At 41.2% G+C, this 25,152-nt stretch overlaps 1 protein-coding gene across 1 annotated transcript in view; it reads right to left on the reverse strand.

Annotated features, from left to right (window-relative positions):
• Positions 1–25,152, reverse strand: part of BABAM2 (BRISC and BRCA1 A complex member 2) — a 127,198-nt gene that overhangs the window by 5,354 nt on the left and 96,692 nt on the right. Inside the window, exon 11 of the mRNA XM_028724442.2 lies at positions 15,524–15,677. Coding sequence (XP_028580275.1) covers positions 15,524–15,677 — 154 coding nt within the window. The remainder of the gene's footprint in view (positions 1–15,523; positions 15,678–25,152) is intronic.

Raw genomic sequence — 25,152 nt, forward strand, 5'->3', positions numbered from 1 at the left:
CAGCTCTCTTTTTAGTTGTTCTTGTTTTATCTGTAAGCTGCCTTGAGTCTCTGTCAGGGAAAAAGGCGGGGTATAGATAAATGTAAAACAACAACAGCAAGAACAACAACAGGGTGGGTCTTGTCATCCCATGCACACTGCCCAGGCTTGTGCCCCAGGAAGGTCATTTCGGTGCTGCTAACACTTCACCCCCGGAGGCGCACTCCATTGTCTCTCGAGACAGACGGATGCCAACAACAACAAAGAATGATGTGATGAAACTTAAAGAAAATGTTACACTTGCCCTATTATTAAATGAGCTGTGCACGTGCTGCTTATATTCGCTACTAATGTCTATCATATGCCACTGGCATGCTGGATCTTCCACTCTCACCTCCTGAACTTTGTAATAATTTGTCAAGGTACATTTCCTCCTACATGTTTTCAGTAGTTTCGCTAGGCTTGTATGTGGTGTTGATTTAAGCTTCCCAGGTACCATAGCATGTGGGTGACCGTAGATTACCTAGCATTTAGTATTCTGTTGTTGTGCTTGGCAGTACTAGAGTGGAGAAAAAATGTCTTTGCACTTCAAATTGGTGATAATGTGCAGTCGTTGTACACAGAACCCACACAAGATATGTGAATTTGTTCAGTTTGCATCAACTAGTGCAGCAGTTCTCAACCTGTGGGTCCCCAGATATTGTTGGACTACAACTCCCATCATCCCTGAGCTCTGGCCTTGCTAGCTAAGGGTGATGGGAGTTGTAGTTCAACAACATCTGGGGACCCACAGGTTGAGAAAGGCTGAACTAGTGCAACATTTATGCTTGGGAGTCCCCCACCCCCATCCCCTAAGTTAGGGTCAGTGGTATCTGTGATAGTGAGACAAGAGAGGGGTGAGTGAAAGAAAGCTGAATGTTGCATTTCCCCTACCAACAGAAGGTATAATATTGTATGTTTCACATCCCCTTCCTTCACACCAGAGGCACCAGCTGGTTTGGATAGCTAGAGGGAGGGATTTAAGGAACTCTCCCTATGAAACAACCCATTGTGGGGATGTTGGACCATAATCGCAGCGGAGCTCAAGGCAGGGAAAGAAAGGCACTGCATTTCAACATCTGCAGTTACAGTGGAACCTTGGTTTACAACCATAATCCGTTCCGGAGGTCTGTTTGTAAACCAAAACAGGTTGTAACCCAAGGCGCACTTTTGCCAATGGGGCCTCAAAAAAAAAAAATTGTAATCCAAAAAAACCAGGGTTGTAATCCAAAAAAGATTGCAAACCAGGACATGCACTTCTGGGTTTGACGTGTTTGTAATCCAAAATGTATGCAAACCAAGGTACCACTGTATTTAATATATTTATTTCGAATCCTTCCAAGACAGTTGACAAATGATACCTTGTAATATTGTTGTCCCCATTTTATTAGTGTAACAATTCATTAGGATCCTTCTCACATGCTTCAGTTGCTGTTTATCCTAGCTTATATTCAATCCTCATTCTCATCACAGTCTAAATCCATGCAGCAAAGTTTTGCAAATTTGCAGTTAGGGAAAGTGGGGTGGGGGACTGATAGAAATGAGGTTTCTCACACTCCTGTGTGTTCAACAAAATCTGTTGCAAAGGAAGAGGAAACAAAAGAAAGAAGGAATATGAATTGGGTTGTTGTTTTTTAAATGACCCTGTGTGGAGGAACACACTGACCAGGTTAGCCAAATTGTGAGTCAGGGCCCTAGAGTTGCGGTATCTCCTCTTCCTAATGTTCCAAGAAGGACTGATTTTGATCCAGCAAGCTGGGGTTCAAAGGCTCAATAAATACACTATAAGGACGTATCAATACAAGGCAAATCATTAGTTTCTCTCACCATCCATACTCTAGAAGCTATCAAGGAAAACTTCACATTTCACTTGCTTAAGAAGCACACTGATGCCATGCCATTTGACAGTGAGAGCCTCAAAGCCTTCTTTCCATGATATAACTATTCATGTTGACGTACTTCTATCTGTTAATACTCTGGCTATAGTTGCCCCAGTGCCTTAAATGTCAAGAAGTGTCTTCAAGAAGAAAAAGCAAACATCAGTTGATGGTCGAAAGATGGTTGAAAGTATGAAGTGTAAAGTCAGCACCTAAAGTAGACAATTCATCGCCAGTACAGAATGGTTTGACTTAACCCCAATTTTCAATAGCAAGTGACAGGCCTTTAAGAGAAAATAAATAAATTGCAGAGTAGTCATCAACATTATGTAATGTGCCATTTCCTTCTACAAGACCACTGAATGCTCTACGGTTATTCTTACTTGAGGGCAGTGTGAACTAATCTCACTTGTGCTTCTCTTTATTGGTGGCTTTCAAGAGATGTACCAGTTATTTCTGGTGTGCTTACCCCCGCTAATATGTGTTATAATATCAATAACTCTAAAAAAACCCCAACAAGCTAAAATCACAGATATTGTCACAAATATTTTAGCTGCTGGGAAGGGGATGGTAAGCTATATGAATATACCTCAATGAAAATGAAGGATCACAGTTTGATTATGGAAAAACTCATGTGGAGATCAGGGTTCGAAATTAGCAGGGTGTCAGGCGCATTTTGCACCTAAAGATTCTCCATTTGCGAGCACCTCCAAAAGTATGGGTGCCATTTTTTGTACCTGGCTGACACTCAAGGATTACAGAAATGTATGGGCTTTGAAGCCTCAAAGTATATGTTAAGGATAGACAATATATTAAGGAGTTTAACAATAAAGAGTAGAGCGTTTTGAAAATTGAAGCATGGTACCAATATTTTTATTGTCAACACCAAATTAAACATATATTAATAATTTCTGCTAAAATGTGATATTAACCATGTGTTACTTATGTGAATTGCGTATTAATTCATGCTTATCAAAATAATAAATAACAAGTGTTGCTGATCCCCTCCCCCAGTGGTGACTAGACATTCTGTTTTGGTGCCCACACCCCAGATCCCATAAGCCAGGGATGTCCAACCAGTAGATTGCAATCTACCGGTAGATCCCTGGCTGATCCTGTTAGATTGCAGGATCCTTATTGTGTACAAAAAGTTACGGGGAAAAGCTTAAAAACTCTGTGCAATCCTCCCCACAAAAAGCTCAACAACTCTGGGCAATCCACCCACCCCACGCACATCCCTCCTCCCTCCAATGACAATGCGTAGATCACTGCCAGTTTTTTTATACTGGGAGTAGATCGCAGTCTCTTGGGAATTGGACATGTCTGCCATAAGCCATTTGACAATTAGCTTTTCTATCCCAGTTTCTAAGACTGGGGGAGATTAGGAACAGGGTGATTATTCACTGTGGCCAGTAAGCAGGGACAAAAGTAGAGAAACAGGCATTTGGAAAGAGCCCAAAGGGCAGTTATGGGGAGCCCAGAGGCAGGAGGCACTGGATTACAAATTTGGGATTTATGGGAAACATAGGTAAAGGGTTGCAGAGATGATAGACATATCAGGCTGGAAGATTCATGTGTCTGAATAGAACCGTGAATTCAAGGGCAATTCTGCATTTTTAAAAAAGGTTTCAGGAGAATTGGCATGGTTTCCAAAGCGCATTTTAAGGTATTTATTGACCTGTTTCTTCTCTTCATCTGTATGTAGCCCAGAGTAACACTAAACTTATACAGGACGAACTAAGAATCATAATATTAATTACAACTTCTCTTCTTGCATTTGTCTCAGCACTGCAATCAGAGGCCAAGTGATAAATGGAAAAAGGTGGAAGAAAATGCCTTTCAGAAATATTAACATGAGAACACCATAGTAATGTGGCTTTTATCAAGCATTTCTGTTTATCTTATTAGGAGTCACTCCATCTCAACAGTGCCCAACCATCATGATTTATGCAAGCAGGCCAAGAGTAGACTTTCAGTATCAAAGGCTTTGCAATCCAGACCAAATCCCTTCTAATCAAAATAATTCAGACCAGGGAAAATCTGGAGAGTGTTCCACTCTCTTCCATAGATGAGATGAAAGCTAGAGCTAAACTCAAGAAAGACCAGGGCAAAGATCATATGACTTTGTGTCTTTGACCTATTCATCTCAGACTGTAATTATGATGTTGCCAATTCATAATAATGTCATGTTACATAAAGGATGTCAACAGTGTGGCCACAAAGTGCATCCAAGTTCTTGTAAATCCCTCTGACTATACACTTTTTGAAGCTCAGACTGGTAATTCTAAAGGCTTTATAGTTCCCTGTTCTTGCAGCAACTTGTCCTGAAACAAAGAAAACTTGTTTTGAAAATGCTTGCCACCCACAGCAGTCTGTTCTTGGGCATTTGACGAGGAGAGGGCCAACCCTTCCCTGACCACAGATAGTCTGGCTGGCTCTTTTTGTGCAACTCCCAGTAATTAACCTTTAAAAGCACAAAAGACAGATAATAGGATGCTCTCAGAGACAGGGTTACTACCTTTCCAGATGCACTGACCCAGAGACACGCACTAGGGGTGGGGATGGTTATAAAAAACACAAGTGATTTCAAGATATTTAGTTTTATTACTACTTATATAACTGAAGTGATCAAGGCAAAAAGGTGAAATTTAAGAATGCGTAGAAACTGATCCCAAAGAGGTCTTTTAGCCATAGCGGTGGACAGACATCTGCATGGCTTTTGTGGAAAGTGAAACAGAGTCACTGCATCTCGTGCCATGGAAAAACACTTCAAAACTTTTTGGCTCCTTGTGGTTTCGGTGCAATGCCTCATTGGCGACTGCTTTGGAATAACACACAAGGAGCTATGGGTTCTTTGGAGGAATGGCAGAGTACTGATGTATAAAATAAAAACCACGTGCACCTTCATGTCTGAAGTACAAACACAACACGGCATCTTTTGCCACTAGTCACTTAACTCAAAAAGTGATAGGACAAACGTCTTTCCTTAGATGGCACTAAGAAGATAAATATGATGGATGATTTTTGTTCTCTGAATAAAAAATAATAATCAGGGAATTATTGACCTGCGCTGCAGCTCAAATGGATTATTTTGAAGCTCACGTGCAAGGTCTATGCCGGGCTTCTGCACAACCCCACATAGGACACACGGACTGGCAGATGGAAATACCCTCTTTTATTCACACATACAAGCAAGCAACACATTGAGACAGATCCTCTCACACATGTAAAGGCCACCATCCAGAGATACTCACATGAGGGACCCTGATCCTGATCATCAGGCAGGCTGCTATTTCACTGCTGTACAATTTTTGACACTGTTGTCCTCTTCTGGGACCAACCTCTGTGCACTACCCTTGTCAGACTGGTGAGCTTATGTGGTTTCTGGCAAGCTGATTCTGGCATATGTGGTGGCAATCAAGCACTGAAACTGCTGGGGGGTGGGGGGCGGGTCAGAGGTGACTGCCAGAGTTCAAAATTGCTACTTGCTGCTAGGAGCATGAGAGGGTACAGCAGGCAGGAGCTTAAGTTCTGTGAATCAGAACTTGAGCTCCTACACAGTAATGCCTAAAGTCTCAATGGTGTAGCTTGTGGGATTCTTTCAGTTTCTTCAAATGGACTCTGGGGAGCCACCTTGAGAGGAAGTAACCCACTTTACCACTGGGCAATCAAACTGCATGGCTCTGGGATCCTCGGTCTCCCTCACCTCCATATCTGCCACCTACATAGGCAGCCGCGGCATGTGCACACAGATCCTCCACTATGTGTTTATTCTAAAGTTCAGCAGCAATTTGTTGGATGTCCAATCAGCAGCACACACCTTTCTAATGCATGGTCTCTGGAAGTTGCCCAACTTTGCCACTGGCTAATGAGAGAGCCTGGTCACGTGTCCCCAGGTCACAGCTGGTGTGACAGTCACTCTAACTAAAAGTGGGACAAAAGAATACAATGAAACGTTTATGGACTTGTCTCGTTTTAACTTATGTATGCCTAGCAGTTTTAAAGTCCTGTTTATTCAGACAAACAACGAGAATTTAAAACTGCAAATAGTTATTGTTTCAAGTGTGGTTTGGTATGTAGGTCACATTTCATAACAGGATTAGATGGAACTGTAATGTATCATTATACTCAGAAGTATCCCTATGATCTAGAAAAGAAAGTCTTACGTTAAGCATTTGCTCAATAAACAAAGTTTATGAACATCCCAAGGTCACGTAAAACATTTCAATTATGCTTAACGAAAGACGCAGGCCTTATTAAAAATCAACTTCCATTCAAATTAAGCTCTGTTTACATTCAAATTAACATTCTAAAATCTTTTTCTATTTCCAAAAAAGTAAAGGAAAATTCCATATATTTTGTTTCCTATGCATTAGTTGTGTTTGACTGTCCTCATGGGACATAAAAGTTTACATTAAGAGATGAAAAGTTTTGTGTGTTCTAGGAGAGCATCTTGTTGGGTTGGTCCATCAAACACACTATTTCAAAATGAGACTGAATGTGTTTGTTTATCTAAGTCATTATACATGCGCCCTGAAGAACAGGCAATTATTTGTCATAAATCTAGACAGTATCAGCTTCCACATTCAAAAGCAGAGATCAAGTCATCATTTCCATTTGGTTGTGAGATGAGCTCCTATGGAATTCCAAAAAGAAACTTTCCCAATCATTTTTGGTTGGTAAACTGGTTAAAAGGGGACTAAGTATTACTGTATTGGCCTGAATATAAGCCTCACTCCCCCCCCCCCCAATTCCGACCAAGCAAAGTTAAAGTGCGGCTTATATTCGCACCCTTATGGTATGCATCCAGGAGCGTGGGGCAAACAGAGCCAGGAGCATGGCAAAGCGGTGCCCGCCCCATGCATAGTTCCCAAGGCAAGGAAGGGAGAGAGTGAGGAAGGGGAAAGGCCGACCGCAACGCAGCATGGCTCCCCCACCCCACCCCCAGTATGCAGCCAGGAGCAGCGAGGAATGGAGCAGCTTATATTTGGGATATTTTTCTTTTTTTCTTCCCCCCACCTCCAATTTTAAAGGTGTGGCTTATATTCGGGTACAGCTTATATTCGGGCCAATACGGTATTACTCTCCGGTGGATCCATGGGTAGTTGGGCAACTGTACTCAAAGACTCTCTATGAAGATGGGAGTCACTGAAAGCACTGCTGCTGTTCAAGTATTTTACTACTGGGTCGTATGAAAAATACCAAATATTTAGCATGGCAGTATTCTAGTTTAGCATATTCTACTGCAATAGATGAATACTCAAGTTAAAACCAACGTTAGTTAGCAGCAATTCTTCAGCTTCTTTTGGATTTCTTTCCCTCTTCCTTCAGGCCAAAAGATGCATGCTGCATGCATGCTCATTTTCAAGGTGTCCACACACATATTTAGGGTACAGAAGGAAATAGCAGAGAAATATCTCTCACCAGATATTCAGCTCACATTCTGGAGAGCAGAAATCGTCTTGTGAAGAATTTCACTATGTAGATCAATACATAATTAAAGAGTACTCATTTCTGGGCACTGGGGGGAAGCTACACTTTTTAAAAAATGTACTGTCTGCCATAAGAGATCCTATACTTTCATTGAATAAAATAATCTAAATGTAATTATATCCCTTATTTAATACTTGAATTTTTGCTATATACAACAATGCTGAGATGGAATGTTTCAATGCTGCATATTCGTTATTTAGAAAACCCTGTATTCCGTCAAGAATTTCGCATATGCTTATCTCTCACCATGGCATTACATCTTTAATCATTGTTTTTCCTTTGCCAAAGTCAAAGATTTAATGAGAAGTGACCAGAAATAAGTTTCCCAACCCTCCTAATTTGGCTGAAATCCACATTATGCATGACAGCACTGAAGATCCCTGGCAGGCACCTGTCAGAAACCAACATACCATGTCTTAAGAGCTGCACTCAGCTATCCAAGACGACACTTTTCAAAATGTACATGAAAAATGTGATTCAACTAGCCAGACACTACTGTAATGCCACCCACCGTCATGAACATACACAGATTTCACTGCAATATAGATTGCTCCATTACAGGCCATCATTTGCATTCATTTTTGGTCCACTGGTTTTTTATTTGTCTCTACCACAGCATCTATCTAATTAAAGGGGATTTTGTTACAAGAGCTGTTAAGCTAATAATGCATTAAGTGTCTTAATAATAAAGCATTATGTGATATTAGAGTAAAATGTCGCTTCCTTCTACTTTCGTCTTTCTGGATGTTGGCATTTTATCCCATTGGTAACTATATATTTTATTTAGTGAACAATTCCTTGAAATTAAAGTGTGCAAATTTAAGGAGGGCAGGCTTCATTAACTCAAAGGAAGTAAATACGGACCTTTAGGGTTCTTTCCCAGAATCCACTCTACTTTCCCGCTCCCGGAATGAAATCTCACTATCAATACTTCTAATGAGATTTGCAGTGTTTAGTTAATTAATCCATTTGATTAAAAGTCATGTCAGCAGAGTTCTCCTTACAATTTTTTATTTATTCAAAATACTATTTCTAACACTTAAAATATTCACAGAAAATGTGGTTGGCAGGTATTTTCATAGAAGCAGCTCTCCTGCTGGCTTCAGGTTTAAAGTGCCCTCTGAAAAGTGCACATCACTGAGTTCCTTCCTAAGGTTTGCCTAGAACATGGCAGAAGAGCGTTTTTTCCTTCAACTTTAAACTGCAAAGAATAGCAGCTGAAAGGAGTGGCAATGGAGCTTTTTGGCAACTGACATTTTCTTTTTCCTGCATGCACTGGATGTTGTCATCTATGCTACTTGGGGTGACAGGATAAGATTCCAGATGCCACAATCATATGTCAGCTGCCCCTGAAAGCCCTCTTCCCCCACCCCCATCTGCAATGCCCTGAACTGAGTTGGCATTTGGACACTATGGAAAGAAAATGGTAGCTTCCAGGTGAGCTGTGGTCAGAGGGTGGGCAAGCATCATCAGCATGGCAGAACCTACCAAGGCACTGGTGCTCCAGTACCTGCCTAACAATACAGAATATGGATACCAGGTCTGAAACAAACCATATTTGTGTTTTTGCATAATTTATCCTGCTTCTCTAATCAAGGGGAGGGGCAAGGAGTTGCCAACCACAGAAGTCTTACTTTCAAGTATCTGAAATGGTTCATTCAGAGTCAACCAAGTATTGCCCTACATGTAGCTTCTTTGCACCCAAGTGAGCTAGAATTTTGCCTCCTTCCCTCTCCCATAGACAAGGAGAAGATTCATAAGATGCTGAAACATTTTAACTGCCCTTGCCTAGATGTGTGGGAAATGCCTAACTTGTACTTTTTAGAATTTAGACTACGGTATGGAAACATGGCTAACACCAGGCCTCGCCTGCATTTCCTGAAGCCTCATGGGATTTTTCTGGAACCGAACAAAGCGTAACTGAGAACAGACACTAATCCGGCATGCTTCCAATAGCTAAGTATTACGTGCACAAACAAGTAAGCTTTATTTACAATATTCCTACATAAAATTGCAGGCTGAGAGACTGTATGTTCTGTTTACATAGACATGAATGCCTACTTAAGAAGAGAAAAACACAACATTTTTTTCCCATGGAAACAAAAATCCTGGGTCTGCTTTATATCTATACCATGAATAGGAGCATTGGTTGTTCACAATTAGCTATCTATTTTATGCCCACGATAGATTACCATGAACTGTGTGCTTCAGTACACTGGCCTGCAGCTGTCTCCATGCATTCCCCTTTTCTGCAAAAGCAGCTTTTGTGTTGTGAGAGTAGAACTACTCTTGACGGCTAATCTATAGATGTCCTCTTTCCCCCAATCTTCTGTTTTTCTTATAGGTCATTAAAGTCAGAGTGAATTTCTGGGTCAATCCATTGCAATCTACCTTCTTCTATAACTATCTCCACCCTTAAAATGGTCCTAGCTACTTTCTCACGCTTCCTTGTTTTGCTCCTATAATGCCATTTGTTGTCTCTCCTTTAACTTCCTTCAACTTTCCCCAGCTCACCTTACCAATGCACTCACATTTTCTCCCCACAAAGTCTCCTATTCATTAATTTGACTTGACCACAAATAGGCATATGAACGGCAATAGATAAGCAGAAAAGACCCACATGTTGTTCTGTTTACTATTTACATTTTGCTCCATACTACTTCATTCATACTCATGGAAATTTATATACGGGCCTCAAAGAAGACAGCAACTCAAACTGGGTAAGACAGAGAAACAAACAGTTTCAAATCATGCCGCTGTTACAGCAGACTGGCATTCATACATATTTATTTCAGGAGTGGATATTTATTTTCAAACTAAGAATTCATAAATCTCTTTAAGAGAGGAAACAAGATTTTGCAGGACGATGTGACTGTGCGTTGTCCCCATTTGTAAATATGGGACATAAATAAAGGCTTTACAAGGGGAAATATATGGAGTCACTTTGTATATAAAAAGCAAGAGCAAAAATGGAGAAAGCTTGTGTAGAAATTACTCATCAGTTGGAAGCATGTAAGTAGAGAGAATTTATAAACAAAAACAGGCAAAGAGAAAGAAGGTGGGTGTTTTGAACATAAAAAGTAAAAAAGGTAAAGGTAAATGACCCATGGATGGTTGAGTCCAGACAAAGGTGACTATGGGATGCGGCACTCATCTTGCTTCAGGCCGATGGAGCTGGCTTTTGTCCACAGACAGCTTTCCGGGTCATGTGGCCAGCATCACTAAACCGCTTCTGTGACAAGTGCCAGAGTGCACAGAAACGCTGTTTACCTTCCTGCCGCAGCGGTACCTATTTATCTACTTGCATTGGTATGCTTTCAAACTACTAGGTTGGCAGAAGCTGGGACAGAGCAATGGGAGCTCACCCCATCGTGCGGATTCAAACCGCCAACCTTCTTATTGGCAAGCCCAAGAGGCTCAGTGGTTTAGACCACAGCGCCACTCAACCATTTCACTCAACAATGGCACTTAAGATTATAACAAAAGTTGATAAAATAGCCTGTAAAAAACCCAACCATCGACTTGTATTATTTTTACTAATGAAACCTGACCAAGAGATTTTATAGGTGTTTCCTAATTTTTATGAAAAAATTAGAAAACTTGAAAAAAGATTCTAAGTTTCTTAAATGAAAATGTTCCCCATTGAATGACTTTAATGAATAATGAAAGCTAAAAATGAACATTCAAGTTCCTAACAAGGGACTTAACAGAATAAACCCAACCTCTGAATATCAAGACTAACAAGCAGGGCTTGGTTCCTTGCAAGGATGAATTGGATTATTTTGTGCATAGCCTTACTGTCTTAAGTCCTGGCATAAGAATAACCCTGTTGGATCAGATCAAAGGTCCACCCAGTCCAGGATCTAGTCCTGATTCCAACAGTAGTTGGACAGATGCCTCTGGGAAACCCACATTTGAAGGTAAAAATGTTTGGTCTCAACCTACAGCTGGTGGTATTTGGAGGAACACCACCATTGACCTCACATTTGAAGGCTATTGCTTGATTATGTGAACAGCTTTGTCAGTCCAATGGTCAGGGCAGAGAGCACAACCAGAAGCAGTGAAAAGGAGGGAATAAAACATGATCTTCTTTTATGATGTCTTCCCCAAACTTTTGAAGAAACTGTGATGGCACTGCATTTTAACTTGTTCATTTTCTTAAAAAGGTCTTATAATAAGAAGTTACAGTGACCTCTGTGAATTCTTATACTACTACACCTGTCTATGCTGCGTAATATTTTGTGAGAGATGATATTGATTTATAACTGCTTCTCTTGATCTTCTGAGTAACACCCATGCCAGAACCCTGGAAGGGCAAGATAATAAGGACACACCCAACAAGACAATAAAAGGTAGGCATGTTTAAACTGGCAGCACCTCCCATGAAGGATCAATGTCTTTAAAAGTTCCCACTGCAGTATATCACCATAAGGACAGGTACTATTTGACATTTCTGTATTTTATAAAAGTACGAATTCTCAACCACACTGGTTAACTATGCTGCAATTCACCATTGCAGATAGTTAAAAATGCTGTATGCTGCACTCCTATGTGAGAGGTTTTTTATGGTCTATTCCATGACTATGCAACAATAAGCAAAAAGCAAAACAGAATAATCAGCCAGCCTGAATTCAGAACCTGGTCGCCTTCAACAGTGAAGCAAATTCAGGTGTACAGTTCCCTTCACATATCACTGAATATGTGTTTCCATAGCTGAAGCTGTTTCACAGGTTCAAGGATGTCACCTTAAATTGACAGCCTTTGTTCAAAATGACAAGGAATCTCATTCCCTTCCCAGGATGCTTTCAGATTTCCATGTGCTCACCCTGAACTGTAATCTATACCTTCATGCAATCACGACCAGCCCACATGCTTCCAAATAAAGCAAAACATGAAGTGAGAAGCCCCCTAATTATCGGGTGGCACTTCTACCAGTCGCTTTATTCATCCTTAGATTAATATAAATCAATCATGTCACTGATCACAGACTAAACTGAGGGCAGAATTATAGTTCTTTATATTCCTCTGGTAAAAATTATTCATTTATTAACAAAATTATATACTGCTTGACTGTAAAAGCAAAACAACAAAATGCCCTCTTAAGTGGGTTGCAAAAAATATCTAAAAACATCAAAATTGATTTTAAAAAACCAATTAAAAACAGATACTTAAACAGTCAAAATATGATTGAAATCAGCAGTAGTTAAAAAGAAATAAAACACATGTAAATTATGTTTGTCTGGGCAGGCTTGACTAAATGAGAATGTTTTAAGCAGGTGCTGACAAGAGTACAGCGAAGGCCCCTGCCTGATGTCAATCAGCAGGGAGTTCCAAAGTGCAGGTGCTTGCAGACTAAAAAATCGAATTTTTTACCAGTGCAGAGTGAGTATTACACAACACCTGCCATAATGCCAGTTCTGCAGATCAAGGCGGTCAAGTGGGCATATATGGATTAAGATGACCCCACAAGTAAACTGATTCCAAGCTCTTAAGGTCTTTATGTGCTAATATTAACAACTTGAACTTGGCCTGGTAGCAAATCAGCAACATCTGAACAAGATGTTATATACTGGCAGGGTCTCCCTCTGACCGCAACTGTGTGGCAGCATTATTATTATTAATTAATATTATTTATTAGATTTATATACCACCCTATACCCGGAGATCTCTGGGCGGTTCACAGAAAAGATCAACAGAAAAACCACAATATATATAATAAAAATAAAAACAACAATCCAATAACACCCCAACTGCATTCTGCACCAACTGCAGTTTCTGGATCAAATGCAATGGAGCCCCACAGAGAATGCACTAATTACATGTAGCAATCCACATGTAACGAAAACTTTTCTATTTTGCTGAGTTTATACAATGGTATCAGCATATTCATCCATTAATCACAACTAAACTAAACCGAAGGATGCTTTCTGCTATATTTCAAGGAGTGATCAAACCTATTTTATTTTTACAACTTGCTGATTTCTAACATGCTGCTGTTTCAACATTTTTGCAATTTGACAGGCCAATAGAAAGCACCTACAAGGGGACGCTCGGGACCGTGAAAAATACGGCCTCCATGGGGCTGTCCCTGAATAAGTTTGGTCCAACTCATAGTCGTGGACATGCCTTAGACCTGGTGTTCACCTCTAGTGACGTAGGTGATCTGACACCCAGTAAAAGTGAAACAAAAGAAGTGCCATGGTCAGATCACTTCCTGGTACAACTGGACTTCTCTGCGACCCTTCCCCTCTGCAGGGAGGTGGGACTGATTCCAATGGTCTGCCCCCCCCTTTAATGGAGCCAAACGGTTTCCAGAGGGTGGTAAGGGATGTTTTATCTCATGTTGATGGCCTTTCAGCTGATTCCCTGGTGGCCCACTGGAATGCAGAGTTAACCAGGGCTATCAACTGTATGGCTCTGAAGCGCCCTCTCCAATTGCATGAAGCGCAGTCAGCCCCACGGTTTCTCCCGAAGCTGAGGGTGATGAAACAATCGCTGAGACGGCTAGAGCGCCGGTGGCGGAAAACTCATTCTGAATCGGACCAGACACGGGTTGGAGGTCAATATTGAGCCTACCAAGTGGCAATAGTGATGATGAAGAGGACTTTCTTCACATCCTCAGGAGACTCTTTCAGGTAGTTCACAATTTAACAGAACCACCTTTGCCATCGGGGCCTGGTAAAGACCCCAAGATCTCCTGCAATGATTTTGCAAAGTTTTGCAGATAAAGTCACTCAGATTCGGGAAAAGGTAGACTCCACAGTGGGAGCAGGAGAGTGCTAGAGTCCTGTCTAGTCGAGTTGCATGGAATCGATTCCAATCTGTTACCTCCGAGGATGTGGACAGGCGGCTTGGACGAGTGAAACCAATCACCTGTCTCCTTGATTCTTGCCCATCCTGGCTAATAAAAGCATGCCTGGAAGGGCTGGGAGATGGGCTCTGCAGGGTGGTGAATGCTTTCCTCTGTGAGGGAGCCTTCCCAGACCCGCTGAAAGAGGTGGTTATTAAACCACTTCTTAAAAAACCATCTTTAGATGCGGCCAAAATGGCCATCTATCTCCCAATCTCAAATCTTCCATTCGTTTTACTTCAAATACTTTGGCCCTTGAAGTAAAGTGAAACAAAGCAAAGAGTGGCTTAACGATGTAGATCTGCTCAATATTGCCACAATAAAATGGATAAATACAATTGTATAATCCCACTACAGGTTTCAGAATAAGAAAATTGCTGAAAGTAACAATTACATGCCTGCTTGAGCTGATGGAGGTGGTGTGGAGAACCCCAATGCTATAGTTTTGGGGGATTTCAACATACATGCTGAGGCAACCTTATTTGGAGCAGCTCAAAATTTCATCACTGCCATGACAACCATGGGTCTGTCTCAGATTATATCTGGCAAAATGCATGTGGCAGGACACACTTTAGACCTGCTTTTCTGTACTAGTGTTTGGTGGGGGAGCTGACAAAGACTGCTGTCATGGATATATGACCCTCTAATCAAGCTTGGGCTGTATGCTGCAGGGTATGGGGCCAATGGAAACATCTACCACTGGAGATGTATGGAGCCAGATAGTTTCCTAATGTCCCTGGGGGGAATTTCCCAGAGATCTGTCCAGTGGTCCTGCCAGAAATTGGGAGATTACTCATGCTACCAATATGGTCACATTGACATGTCTGTCAGCAAGTCACTGAGTCATGTTGGCTCCTTGGTATTTCAAGGAGCTGAGGGCAATGAATGGCAGAGTCAACAACTGGAGGACTTGAGGAGAACATGGCTGGAGAGAGATGAAAAACCCATTTTTATGTTTATCATTTTTATTTTGGGAACTGCCCTGGGATGTACTTGACAAATCTGCACTTCATTTAAGGAGGACACCTGAGAATTGGAAGGTCATATAATAGGGAGGGGAGCTAAAAGGAAAAGGAGCTAAAGTTTGGCGGTAAGGAAAAGGTCTGGAGGGAAGAAAGTGAATGGAGCAGAGCGTATCTGCATGTAAGAAAGTAGCTTAGGCTTCATTCACCTCACTTTCCCCTAATCACATTTCAGAGGCGGTTAGCTAGTTCAAACAGAAAGCAAACTACAGTACATGTATAGTATATTGCAGAACTACCCCACAAAAGGAGAGATGACTTACTTTGCTCTTTTGGCCATCTCATTGCCATCCCAACGTGGACTGTAGGGGTAGTTTTTCTGGGCCTGCGAATAGAGCTCCCCACTGTTAGTGAAGTGATAGACAGACTGAAACGTTAATGTTGGCTGGTCCCGAGGAAAATAGAGTGGGAGGTCAACTGCAAAGAAGAAAAAGACGACAGGTTAAGGGATTTTGTTCTTTCTTGCTTTCATCTTCCTCATTTGACAAACAGATTAAGAAACTTCTAAGCTTATCAGTGTAACATCCACAGCAAAACTTTAACATTATGACAACGTAAAGCTTCCTTTCACTCAACAAACTCAAAGTGTTTTAGTTACAGATAGGTAACCGTGTTGGTCTGCCGTAGTCGAAACAAAAATTAAAAATTCCTTCCAGTAGCACCTTAGAGACCAACTAAGTTTGTTATTGGTATGAACTTACGTGTGCATGCACAAAAGTATCTGAAGAAGTGTGCATGTACACAAAAGCTCATACCAATAACAAACTTAGTTGGTCTCTAAGGGGCTACTGGAAGGATTTTTTTAATTTTGTTTCAAATTGTTTTATAAGCTCTAGGTCAGGGCCACAAATACTCTCCTTCCCTTGAGGCTTTTAAGCAGAGGCTGGATGGCCACCTGCCTTGTATGATCTAGTTGAGATTCCTGCATTGCATAGGGTTGGACTAGATAACCCTTGTGATCCCTTCCAACTCTATAATTCTATGATTCTATTCTTTCCTGTTTGCGCTTTGTATTTAAATTCCATTTCCTTTATGTGTTTGGTTGTTATTTTAAATTACTTTTCCCTCAAGCATCAGGTTTCTTTTAAAAGCAAAATTTCTTTCTGCAAGTGGTATAAAGCAGGGAGAGAGGATAATAAAACTTCAGCGAAGAAAGTTAACAGTATCTGTTGTATTAGTTTCATTTGTCTTTTTACTCAAGAATCCTAAGTTTCCCCATTATCTGGATTTTTAAAACCTCTGACTTACTGAGAAAGGCACTAATAGCAGTTTTCCTCTTATTAAGTAAGTCAAAAGCTTTGTTTTAAGAGCAAAGTATATAGTACTGAAGTCATGTTTAAAAGCATAATAGAGACATGACTGTCAATTCAGAAAAGCTTTCATTTGTGGTGATTAGTCTTTCAGTGATTGCTGAATCCCCCACCCACCCCAACCACAGGACTGTTTCAGAAGAAAAGGGAAGAAAAGGCTTCTTCCAGTTAACTAAAAAACCCCCCACCAAGGTTCTATTATGTCCAGCTATTGAATCAATGTGCATGATCAAGTTGACCCCCATGCCTTCTCAGCTTTCTTGCCCATAGTACATTTGTACTTCTATAATTCCTCCTTAACGTGCAGCTTCTCCTGACCCCAAATCTCCTGTGAACAATTTCACTTCTTAGCCCCAGCTGATTTCCAATTTCTTACGGAAGTTTCCCCTCGCTCCCTGTATTCATGACCCCCCTTTGAAGACGAGAACTTGCCCCACATGAAATATAAAAGATCAATATAACTAGATACATAATTGAAAAGTTTAACACAAGCAGTGGCCTTGGAATGTATTTATTTATACATACAGGTATGTATTTATTTCATTACATTTGTATTCTGCCTTCCTTCCAAAGAGTTTGAGGTAGAATAGATGTTTTGTCCCCGCAACCTGTATCCTCACAACCAGCCATAGGCCAAGATGTAGACACAGGCCAAAGTAACACAGAGAGAAGCATAGCTGAGCAGGGATCTGAACCATGTCTGTCCCAGTTCTAATTCAACATTCTAGTTACTACTCCACACTGACTCTCATACCACCAAATCTGAAACAGCCTACATTTCTTCTACGGGAAGTCCAACAGGAGGAGAGGGAAAGGAAAAGCAAGGGGGACAGGGGAGGATATGCACAGACACTCTTCATTATTTCTTTAGAAAAATTAACCTTGGTCCTTTGCCCAAAAGTCCTAGGGCAGAAAGACATAAATTCAAAACAAAACATAGCAATGAAATCAAAAATAGGAAACCAAACACAACATTCCAGTTATAAATTAAACCAGCAAGAACAAGAACTCAGGTAGCCAATACACCTCTCCCATCCTCAGAAGCCTGGGCCGATGAGCTGACAGCAGCAGTTGGAATAACATGGGGATTTTTACCAGCTGAGGTTACCAGCCAAAGGCTTAACAGGCTGGAAAACGAGCGAGGTCCCAACTAAAGAAGAATGGTAACTTAAACTGATGGAATATGCGCAGCTTGCGGACCTATCATATAGAATAAGAGAACAAGAAGAACATACGTTTAAAGAAGACTGGAAAATGTTTATTGAAATTGTGTACACTTGAAAACGTTGGCAGCGTTAAGATAAATTCAACAGTGTAAATAAGCTTTGATGGATGTAATAATGGAATACTGAATGGTTCAGTTTATGTAAAATATGCAGGGATTTATGTTATGCAAAATGAACCATGGAAAGAGAAGAAGAGAAGTCATTGATATTTTAAGGTTGCTTAAATGAATATTCTAAAACGTAAAACAGAACATTTAATAAAAATTATATAAAAAATAGGAGAAGTCTGATGAGGGATTTTGAACAAATATTGGGAGTTAAAACTATGTAGTCCTAGGAAGGGATTCAGTACACAAGAAAGGAAGGGCAGAAAAACTTGAGCAGCAGAGGCAATATGAGTCTGAGGAACGAAAGTCATGGGGTGGAGGACAGGGGACAGGGACAAGTCTGTAGAGGGCTTTAGCGGTAAGAGCAAGGAGTTTTTATACCAGATGGTGGGAAGGAGCTTGGAAAACAGTGTAGAAAACTGAGGAGAGGGATCATTTGGACTGAATGAGGTGAATGACTTTGGCACATCTCAGTTCTCTCACCTCTAGCCATAATCCTCTTTCCAAAATAAGGTTGAATTAGGCAAGGCAGGAGGTGACTAGAGCACAAACCTTGAGTTTCAACCAAGAGGAGAAAGAGAGATTTTGCTATATAGAAGTGACAAGGCTTTGCAACAGAAAAGGGAGAGCAAAGATAAACCCAAGGCTTCTACGCAGAATTACTGGCGATCCTAGATTAGATCAAGGAACAGCTCTAATAAAGATAGAAAATGCTGACACCAGCATATGCAAACATTTCAGACAGCCTGCTACATGCCCAAAGTCTGCCTGAATTTGGCTTGAGAATCTGAACTTTGCAAAACCATGCTTAAGGTTTTTTTTTCAAGTTTTCTAGATAAAAAGTATGTTAGCATTCATGTCAATTGCTGCAAATACTATTTCCAAACAAGTTGACTCACAGATACCTTGGTGCTATGTCTGTAGACAATAGATGCATGAGTCATGTCTGTAAATTCCTGGAAGTGCTAACAGACCCCTTGCTTAGTCATCTTTTAAAGGCATGATGAGTTCACGAGCTCTGTAAGCCATAATAAAGGGCTCTAGCTGTATACCATCTCCCCCCGTTACATTCTGTATAGCACAAATTAAAAGTCTAAAAATAACTTCATACATATGAGTCACTTCATCTAACACGTTTGCACAACTTGTGTTGTTAAACAGTGATATCTAGTCAGGAAGGTATAATTCTGTCGCCATGCTAAAAATAAAAAGGAAAAATGTGTCAGTGGAAGACATGAGATTTATTTGACCCCAAGAATATAAGTGCTTTTTGAGGAATATTTCCACGAAGTCTATTACAAGCCACAAAGCTTCACAATAATTAATTTTAAGGAACCTCCAGCCCATGGATCTAATTAGGCGTGCCAGGCCTCTTCATTTAAGCTAGCTGGGCCAAAAGGGGCTTCTGAAGTACCAATCAGCAGATTCTTCTTAAGTCCTAATGATCAGTTGATTTATAGAGCTAAAGAAGTGCTTCACACTTGGTTTCTGAAGCACCGAAGATCAGCTGACTCAAAATAACAATGCAATGAACTGAAGTTCCACTGATGAGATGGTTGTTGGTGCTGCAAAGTGCTGTCCATCTCTCAAATTTGGCCAATGGGTGGTGTGTGTGTGTGTGTGTGTGTGTGTGTGTGTAGGGGAGATAAGAAGCAACCTGTTGGTCAGATTCAGTTCCCTTTGCACAGCTTCTAGTGTTCTCTGATGTCAAATATGAGGTGTAGAGGGGCCCATGTGTCATCAAATGCTTTGTTGACTGGCACTACTGGAACTGAAGTGCTGATCAGTTGACTGGCACCTAAGGCAGGCTCCACAGAAAAACACATTCTTTGTCCACACAGCTTGATGTCAAACTGCAGGGGCAAAGGAAAACAGCTCATTTGATGTTATGATGAAATCAGGCAACTGACAAGTGGCCCACTGGCGTTGGGGGACATGCCCACCAATTCAAAATGGCAACAACTCTTGCTGCTCCATTTTTTGTTTCTTTAATAAGAGTGTGGTACAAAAATTAAAATTCTTGCCAGCAATATTGAACATAAGCAGCTAGACTCAAATCCATTACTTTTTGCCTTACAGAGAGGACCACAGGGTCAAAAGATGAGTATTTCAAATGTCTCACTCTGGTATATTGCAGCTTCTTAAATTAATTAGCTATAGAATAAGGGTGAGGAAAATTTTTTGGCCCACCCTGCAGGCGAACTTTCACAGATGGGTGACACAACCCCCCTGTCAATCAAATGGTGCCATTATTGAGACCACATGATTAACAGGTGGGTTGTCTCATGCATGTGTCAAAACCCTATATTCAGGGCTCCCAAGTGTCTGAGACCCAAATAGCTGTTAGGCGCTTGGGAACTGTAGCATAAGGGGCATTGCTGGCCCAATGCTCTGCACCAGGCTAGGAAAGCACTTCTTGCTCCCATCTGCATCAACTGATGGAGTGGGGGAGAAGCTGGCATTTTGAAAGCATCTGCTGCGAGACCAAAAAGTCCCTCTCTCAGCCGATACCTGCAAAAAATTGAGACTGCTTGCTTTGACTGGGTGGGACAGGTTTGGCTATGCATGGAACAGGTATGCCTAGCCAATTGAGCATGATTTATCCTTGGTACGCATGCAGCCAGCACACAAAGGAACCCCCCTCCCCCCCATAAGCTGATGTCACAAGTGATGCCAGCTGATTGACATGTGAGCAGGAGTTGGAGAAAACAGTCTTGCATTGCCAAATTGGACACCCTAGCTGGCCAACAATGGCGCATAGGCTGGAGTTTTCCCACTTCTGCTACAAAAGTATTGTGAAAACCTTACTCCGGTAGGGATGACTGGTCAGGGGCAAAAAATCGTGGGTTACAAATACAGGCAATGTTTTCTTGGTTCAGGCCAAAAGTCAGCATAGCCCTTCATTCTATTTCCAACACCAAACAGCAAGATTCCTATGGCAAGCTCACAAGAAGGGAATGACAGAAATAGAGCTCTGTGTTTGCATACCCAAAGAGCTGATACTCGGGGGCATGCTACTTTTGAACATGCAAGTTCCATTTAGCCGTTATGTTTAAAAGCTGCCAAGATGTTAGGCTGCGATTCTTTGGTCACGTACAACTTCTGCTGCACATAAACAATATTTGAGAAATTTGATCTTTATGAATCACAACATGAACCGAGCTGACCCTCATCTTGCCAACTAATATGCGGATCAAAATGTACATGCGGAAATGGGGCAGAGCGGGATTATGAAAATTATTACTACTTATTAAATTTGCACGCCACCCTTCACCCAAAGATCACAAGGTGGTTCGCAAATGAAAATGAAAGGGAAATGGACCAGAAAGCTCGTGTGAAACCCATGCAAGGTAGCGGTGATTACTACTACTGGGGAAGTTCCATAACTAATTGAGAGACAAGAGACTGCTGACCCAGGCGTTGCCCATTTCTAATGCTGGCATTGCAAAGCTTCGGAGAAGCGGTGTTACCCCTCTCTGATGCTGGTCTGGCAGCTCCACCCCCCATCAATCCTGACCCAGGAGTGGAAGCAGGGGGCTCTGGTGGCACTCATCCACCCAGCGGTGCCTCCCATCCCAGTGTGCGCATGCACCTCTGGAGGTAATCGCAGATGCTAAGCCCCTGAACACAGCCACCATGACTAGTAGTCACTGATAACCATGAATTTGTCTAATTCTCTTTTAAAGCCATCCAAGTTAATGGCCATCACTGCTTTCTGTGAGAGCAACTTAACTCTCTTTTAAAGAGTTTCAACGACTGTAGGCAGCAAGCAAGACTCCACCCCAGGTTTTACTCCATTATAATTTATCACGTTGGTAAGAATGTGCGACACAGCTATGCATTTAAGACAATGACTATTTTGAAGCCCGCAAGACCTTATTAGGTTTCCCACGATATTCTGCCAACAAACAACAGCTTCCTGGCACTTCATCTAGTTATCTGTTCCTAGTTATTCATTGATCTGCTCTGAATTCTTCCTTTAGGGTTCAGAATTTAAGGAGCTTGCTTAGTATGTTATGAATCAGGTGGGACACCAAGAAAGTCAGTCAGTGAGGCATACACTGATGCAGATGGCTCTAAGGAATGCTCCATATTGGCATTGCTTTGCTTGAAGCTAACCTAGAACTGCATGACAGAAGAAGCAGTGTGCATGTTACAAAGAAGACAGAAACAACAAAAAATGTTTGCATTGCAAACTCTGTGGTATGTTGCAACCAAGCAAACAAAACCAAAAGAAAGGAAGCAGAGAAATATAGGGGTCCTGTGTGTTAATAATTGTCTAACTGTAGGTGACCTCGCAATGCATTGCTTTCTATTACAATAGCTCTATTCATATTTTCAACCTCCTTCTATACACTGGGCTTGTCTCCCATGTTTATAAATCCTAAGCGAAAGATAAAGTAACTTCATTAAAGGTAAACATATAGTAAGAACATAAAAAAATACAGTTTGGCTTTATCTTTCTACTAAACCTATATTTGACTAAGACCCTCCCAGTAGATTAGTTACCTATTAATTCATAAATAAATTGCTGTACGGCAAACAAACACCCTTGACAGTTCAACATATAGCAAATGAGTTCAATTCACTTTTGTGGTATGGAAAGAGGTTGGTGGCTCAGTTCTACAAATGATTACTTGGAATGAAGTTTTACTGAGTTCAGTAGGACTTGCTTATCACAAAGTATACTTAGAAAGGTACCCTTAAGAATGCCTAATGGAGTACAGCTATCATAAAAGTACATTCAAGTATATTATAACATTTATCCCGTGTTTTGAAGAAACAAACTGTTGGCTAAATCTGTGCTGGGCCCAGAAGTTAAAATGCCTGGAACTTTAATTATCACTATCTAGTGATCCCTATATATGTTTTGAAGAACACAACAAGACCTGGTATTGTTATACTTCCTCTGATGTACAGAAGCCTTTATATTTAAATATCATACTTTTAATTCTGACTTTTAAACATTTAATTACTATGACACCAGATGCTATGGAACATGATGTGATGGAGCACACAAAAAGACACTTGAGAATCTCTGCCCTACAAAGGAACACAGGAAGTTGCTTTGCACCAAGTTGGACCATTGGTCCATAAGGCTCAGTACTGTCTGCAGTGACTGGCAGGGGAAACTGGCAAGGTTTCAGAAAGATTCCCAGCCCCACCTGGAAATGCCAGTGATTAAACCAGAGATCTTCTGCATACAAAGCAGATGCTCTGCCACTGAGCTATGGCCTGCACATTCTGCCCTATGGCACAGGGCTAAATAACAGAAGAAAGAATAATAGTCAAGAATTCCCTTACAAAAAAATTAAGTGTATTCATTCATTACATCCATACCATGAGCACCTGTTCAGCAGCCGCTACTAACAACACTCTAGATTTTTATTTTTTTAATCAAAGCTCTCTCTGTAATTGGGAAAGAAGTCAACATTTCCCAAGAATCAGTATGCAACAGCCCAATGCCAAGTGCTGGATCCTGGTTCTGTTTGAAACACAGCAGGCCCTGGTTGGGAGCAGAGGCTGGGTGATCTGTGGATCATCATTGTGGCTTTCTCTGTGCAATCAACAAGGTAAGTGAGCCTCTGGCAGAAGATGTTGCCACGGACCCCCAGGTGTGTTCTGTGGACCTCCAGGGGTCCCCTGACCCTGAATTGGGAACCACGGATCTATGCCATGGGAAGTTGCCTGAAAAAAGGAGTTAACCTTTTTAATGGCATCTGAAGTGCCATTTTTTGGCTTTGTATTATTTACTTTGAAAACTTCAGCTGACTCAATTAACATCTGGAACAGCGTTTTATAGTTGGCAAAGCTCCTACAATCCTTCTGTATTGCTTAGTTACTTACTTTCCATGAAAAGCCATAAGAAAAATTGGACTAGTGAAATTTAATACACTTGTATATGTGAATCAAGGACAGGATGAGCAAGAATCAATATTTCTCAATAAGCTGTCCTCTCTTAATCCATATATAGTAGCCTTCTTGAGTCTGTAACACTATAAACTCATATTTAATTTTAAAGGAAAAAAGGGAATCGGGAACAACATTCCATTAAGGCTAACTGGGGAATATAGGTCAGCCAAATATAATTACCTGGATTGGAATTTGGCCAGTACTTTAGGGCTCACATGTTATTGACAGAAGAAACATGCTAATATTTTTAAATGAACACTGACAAAGATGAAGCTGAATCTAGTGTATTTAGATATAATTAATAGCTGTATGTTGTGCTTTACCTGCTCCTGTATTTCCTATTCTAATTAAGGTTTCAACAATTTTTTACCTCATTTTTCTGTATGCAGAACAAAAAGCTAGCAAAGGAAACCCATTCACTATGCATCTTGACATTAAGAAAGATGATTTATTGCTCGGTAACTGATCCCCCCCCCCAATCATAGAATCAGAAAATTGGAAGGGACCCCAAGGACCATCTAGTCCAACCCCCTGCGATGCAGGAATCTCAATTAAAGCTTCCATGACAGATGGTCACCCAACCTCTGCTGAAAAACCTCCAAGAAAGGAGAGGCCACACTCTCCTGAGGGAGACAGTGTTGTACAGGTCTTACGGTCAGAAAGTTCTTCCTGGTGTTAAGTTGGAGTCTCCTTTCTTTCAGGTCCTACCCTCCAGAGCAGGAGAAAACAAGCATACTCCCTCTTCCACGTGACAGCCCTTAAGATATCTAAACATGACTATCATATCTCTTCCCGGTCTCCTCTTTTCCAAGCAAAACATACCCAGCTCCTTCAACTATTCCTCATAAGGCTTGGTTTCCAGACCCTTGATGATCTTGGTTGCCTTTCTCTGCACACGCTCCAGCTGATCAGCATCCTTTTTTAAATTGTGGCACACATGCAATGTCAAATGCAAAAGTCCAAACATGCCAATCAATTTGGACTTTTGTATTAAATATCAAGATCAATTTAGACTTTGAGGTCATGTGAATGCTGATGCATACCCAGTGGGCACATGAGCACTGGAAATTCATCATCACAAAACCCTCACTCCAAATTGATAGCACTGAAATGGATCCCCAGGTTGACCTTTCTTTGCAAGAAGCTACAATGGTAGGAATACACTGTATTGAGATATAGGCATGCTTGAGCTCCAGGTAGGCAGGGGCCCTGCCTCTCCACATGGAGACAGACCAGCCCAAGCAGGGAACATGGAGTATAATTCTGTTCCCTCCAAGCCTGACCAAGCTGCTGCTCACTTTCTTGTTTTTGTAGAGTTTGGACAGATCAGAGTTGC

The sequence above is a fragment of the Podarcis muralis genome, chromosome 3, assembly GCF_964188315.1.
Source record: "Podarcis muralis chromosome 3, rPodMur119.hap1.1, whole genome shotgun sequence".
Lineage (NCBI taxonomy): Eukaryota > Metazoa > Chordata > Lepidosauria > Squamata > Lacertidae > Podarcis > Podarcis muralis.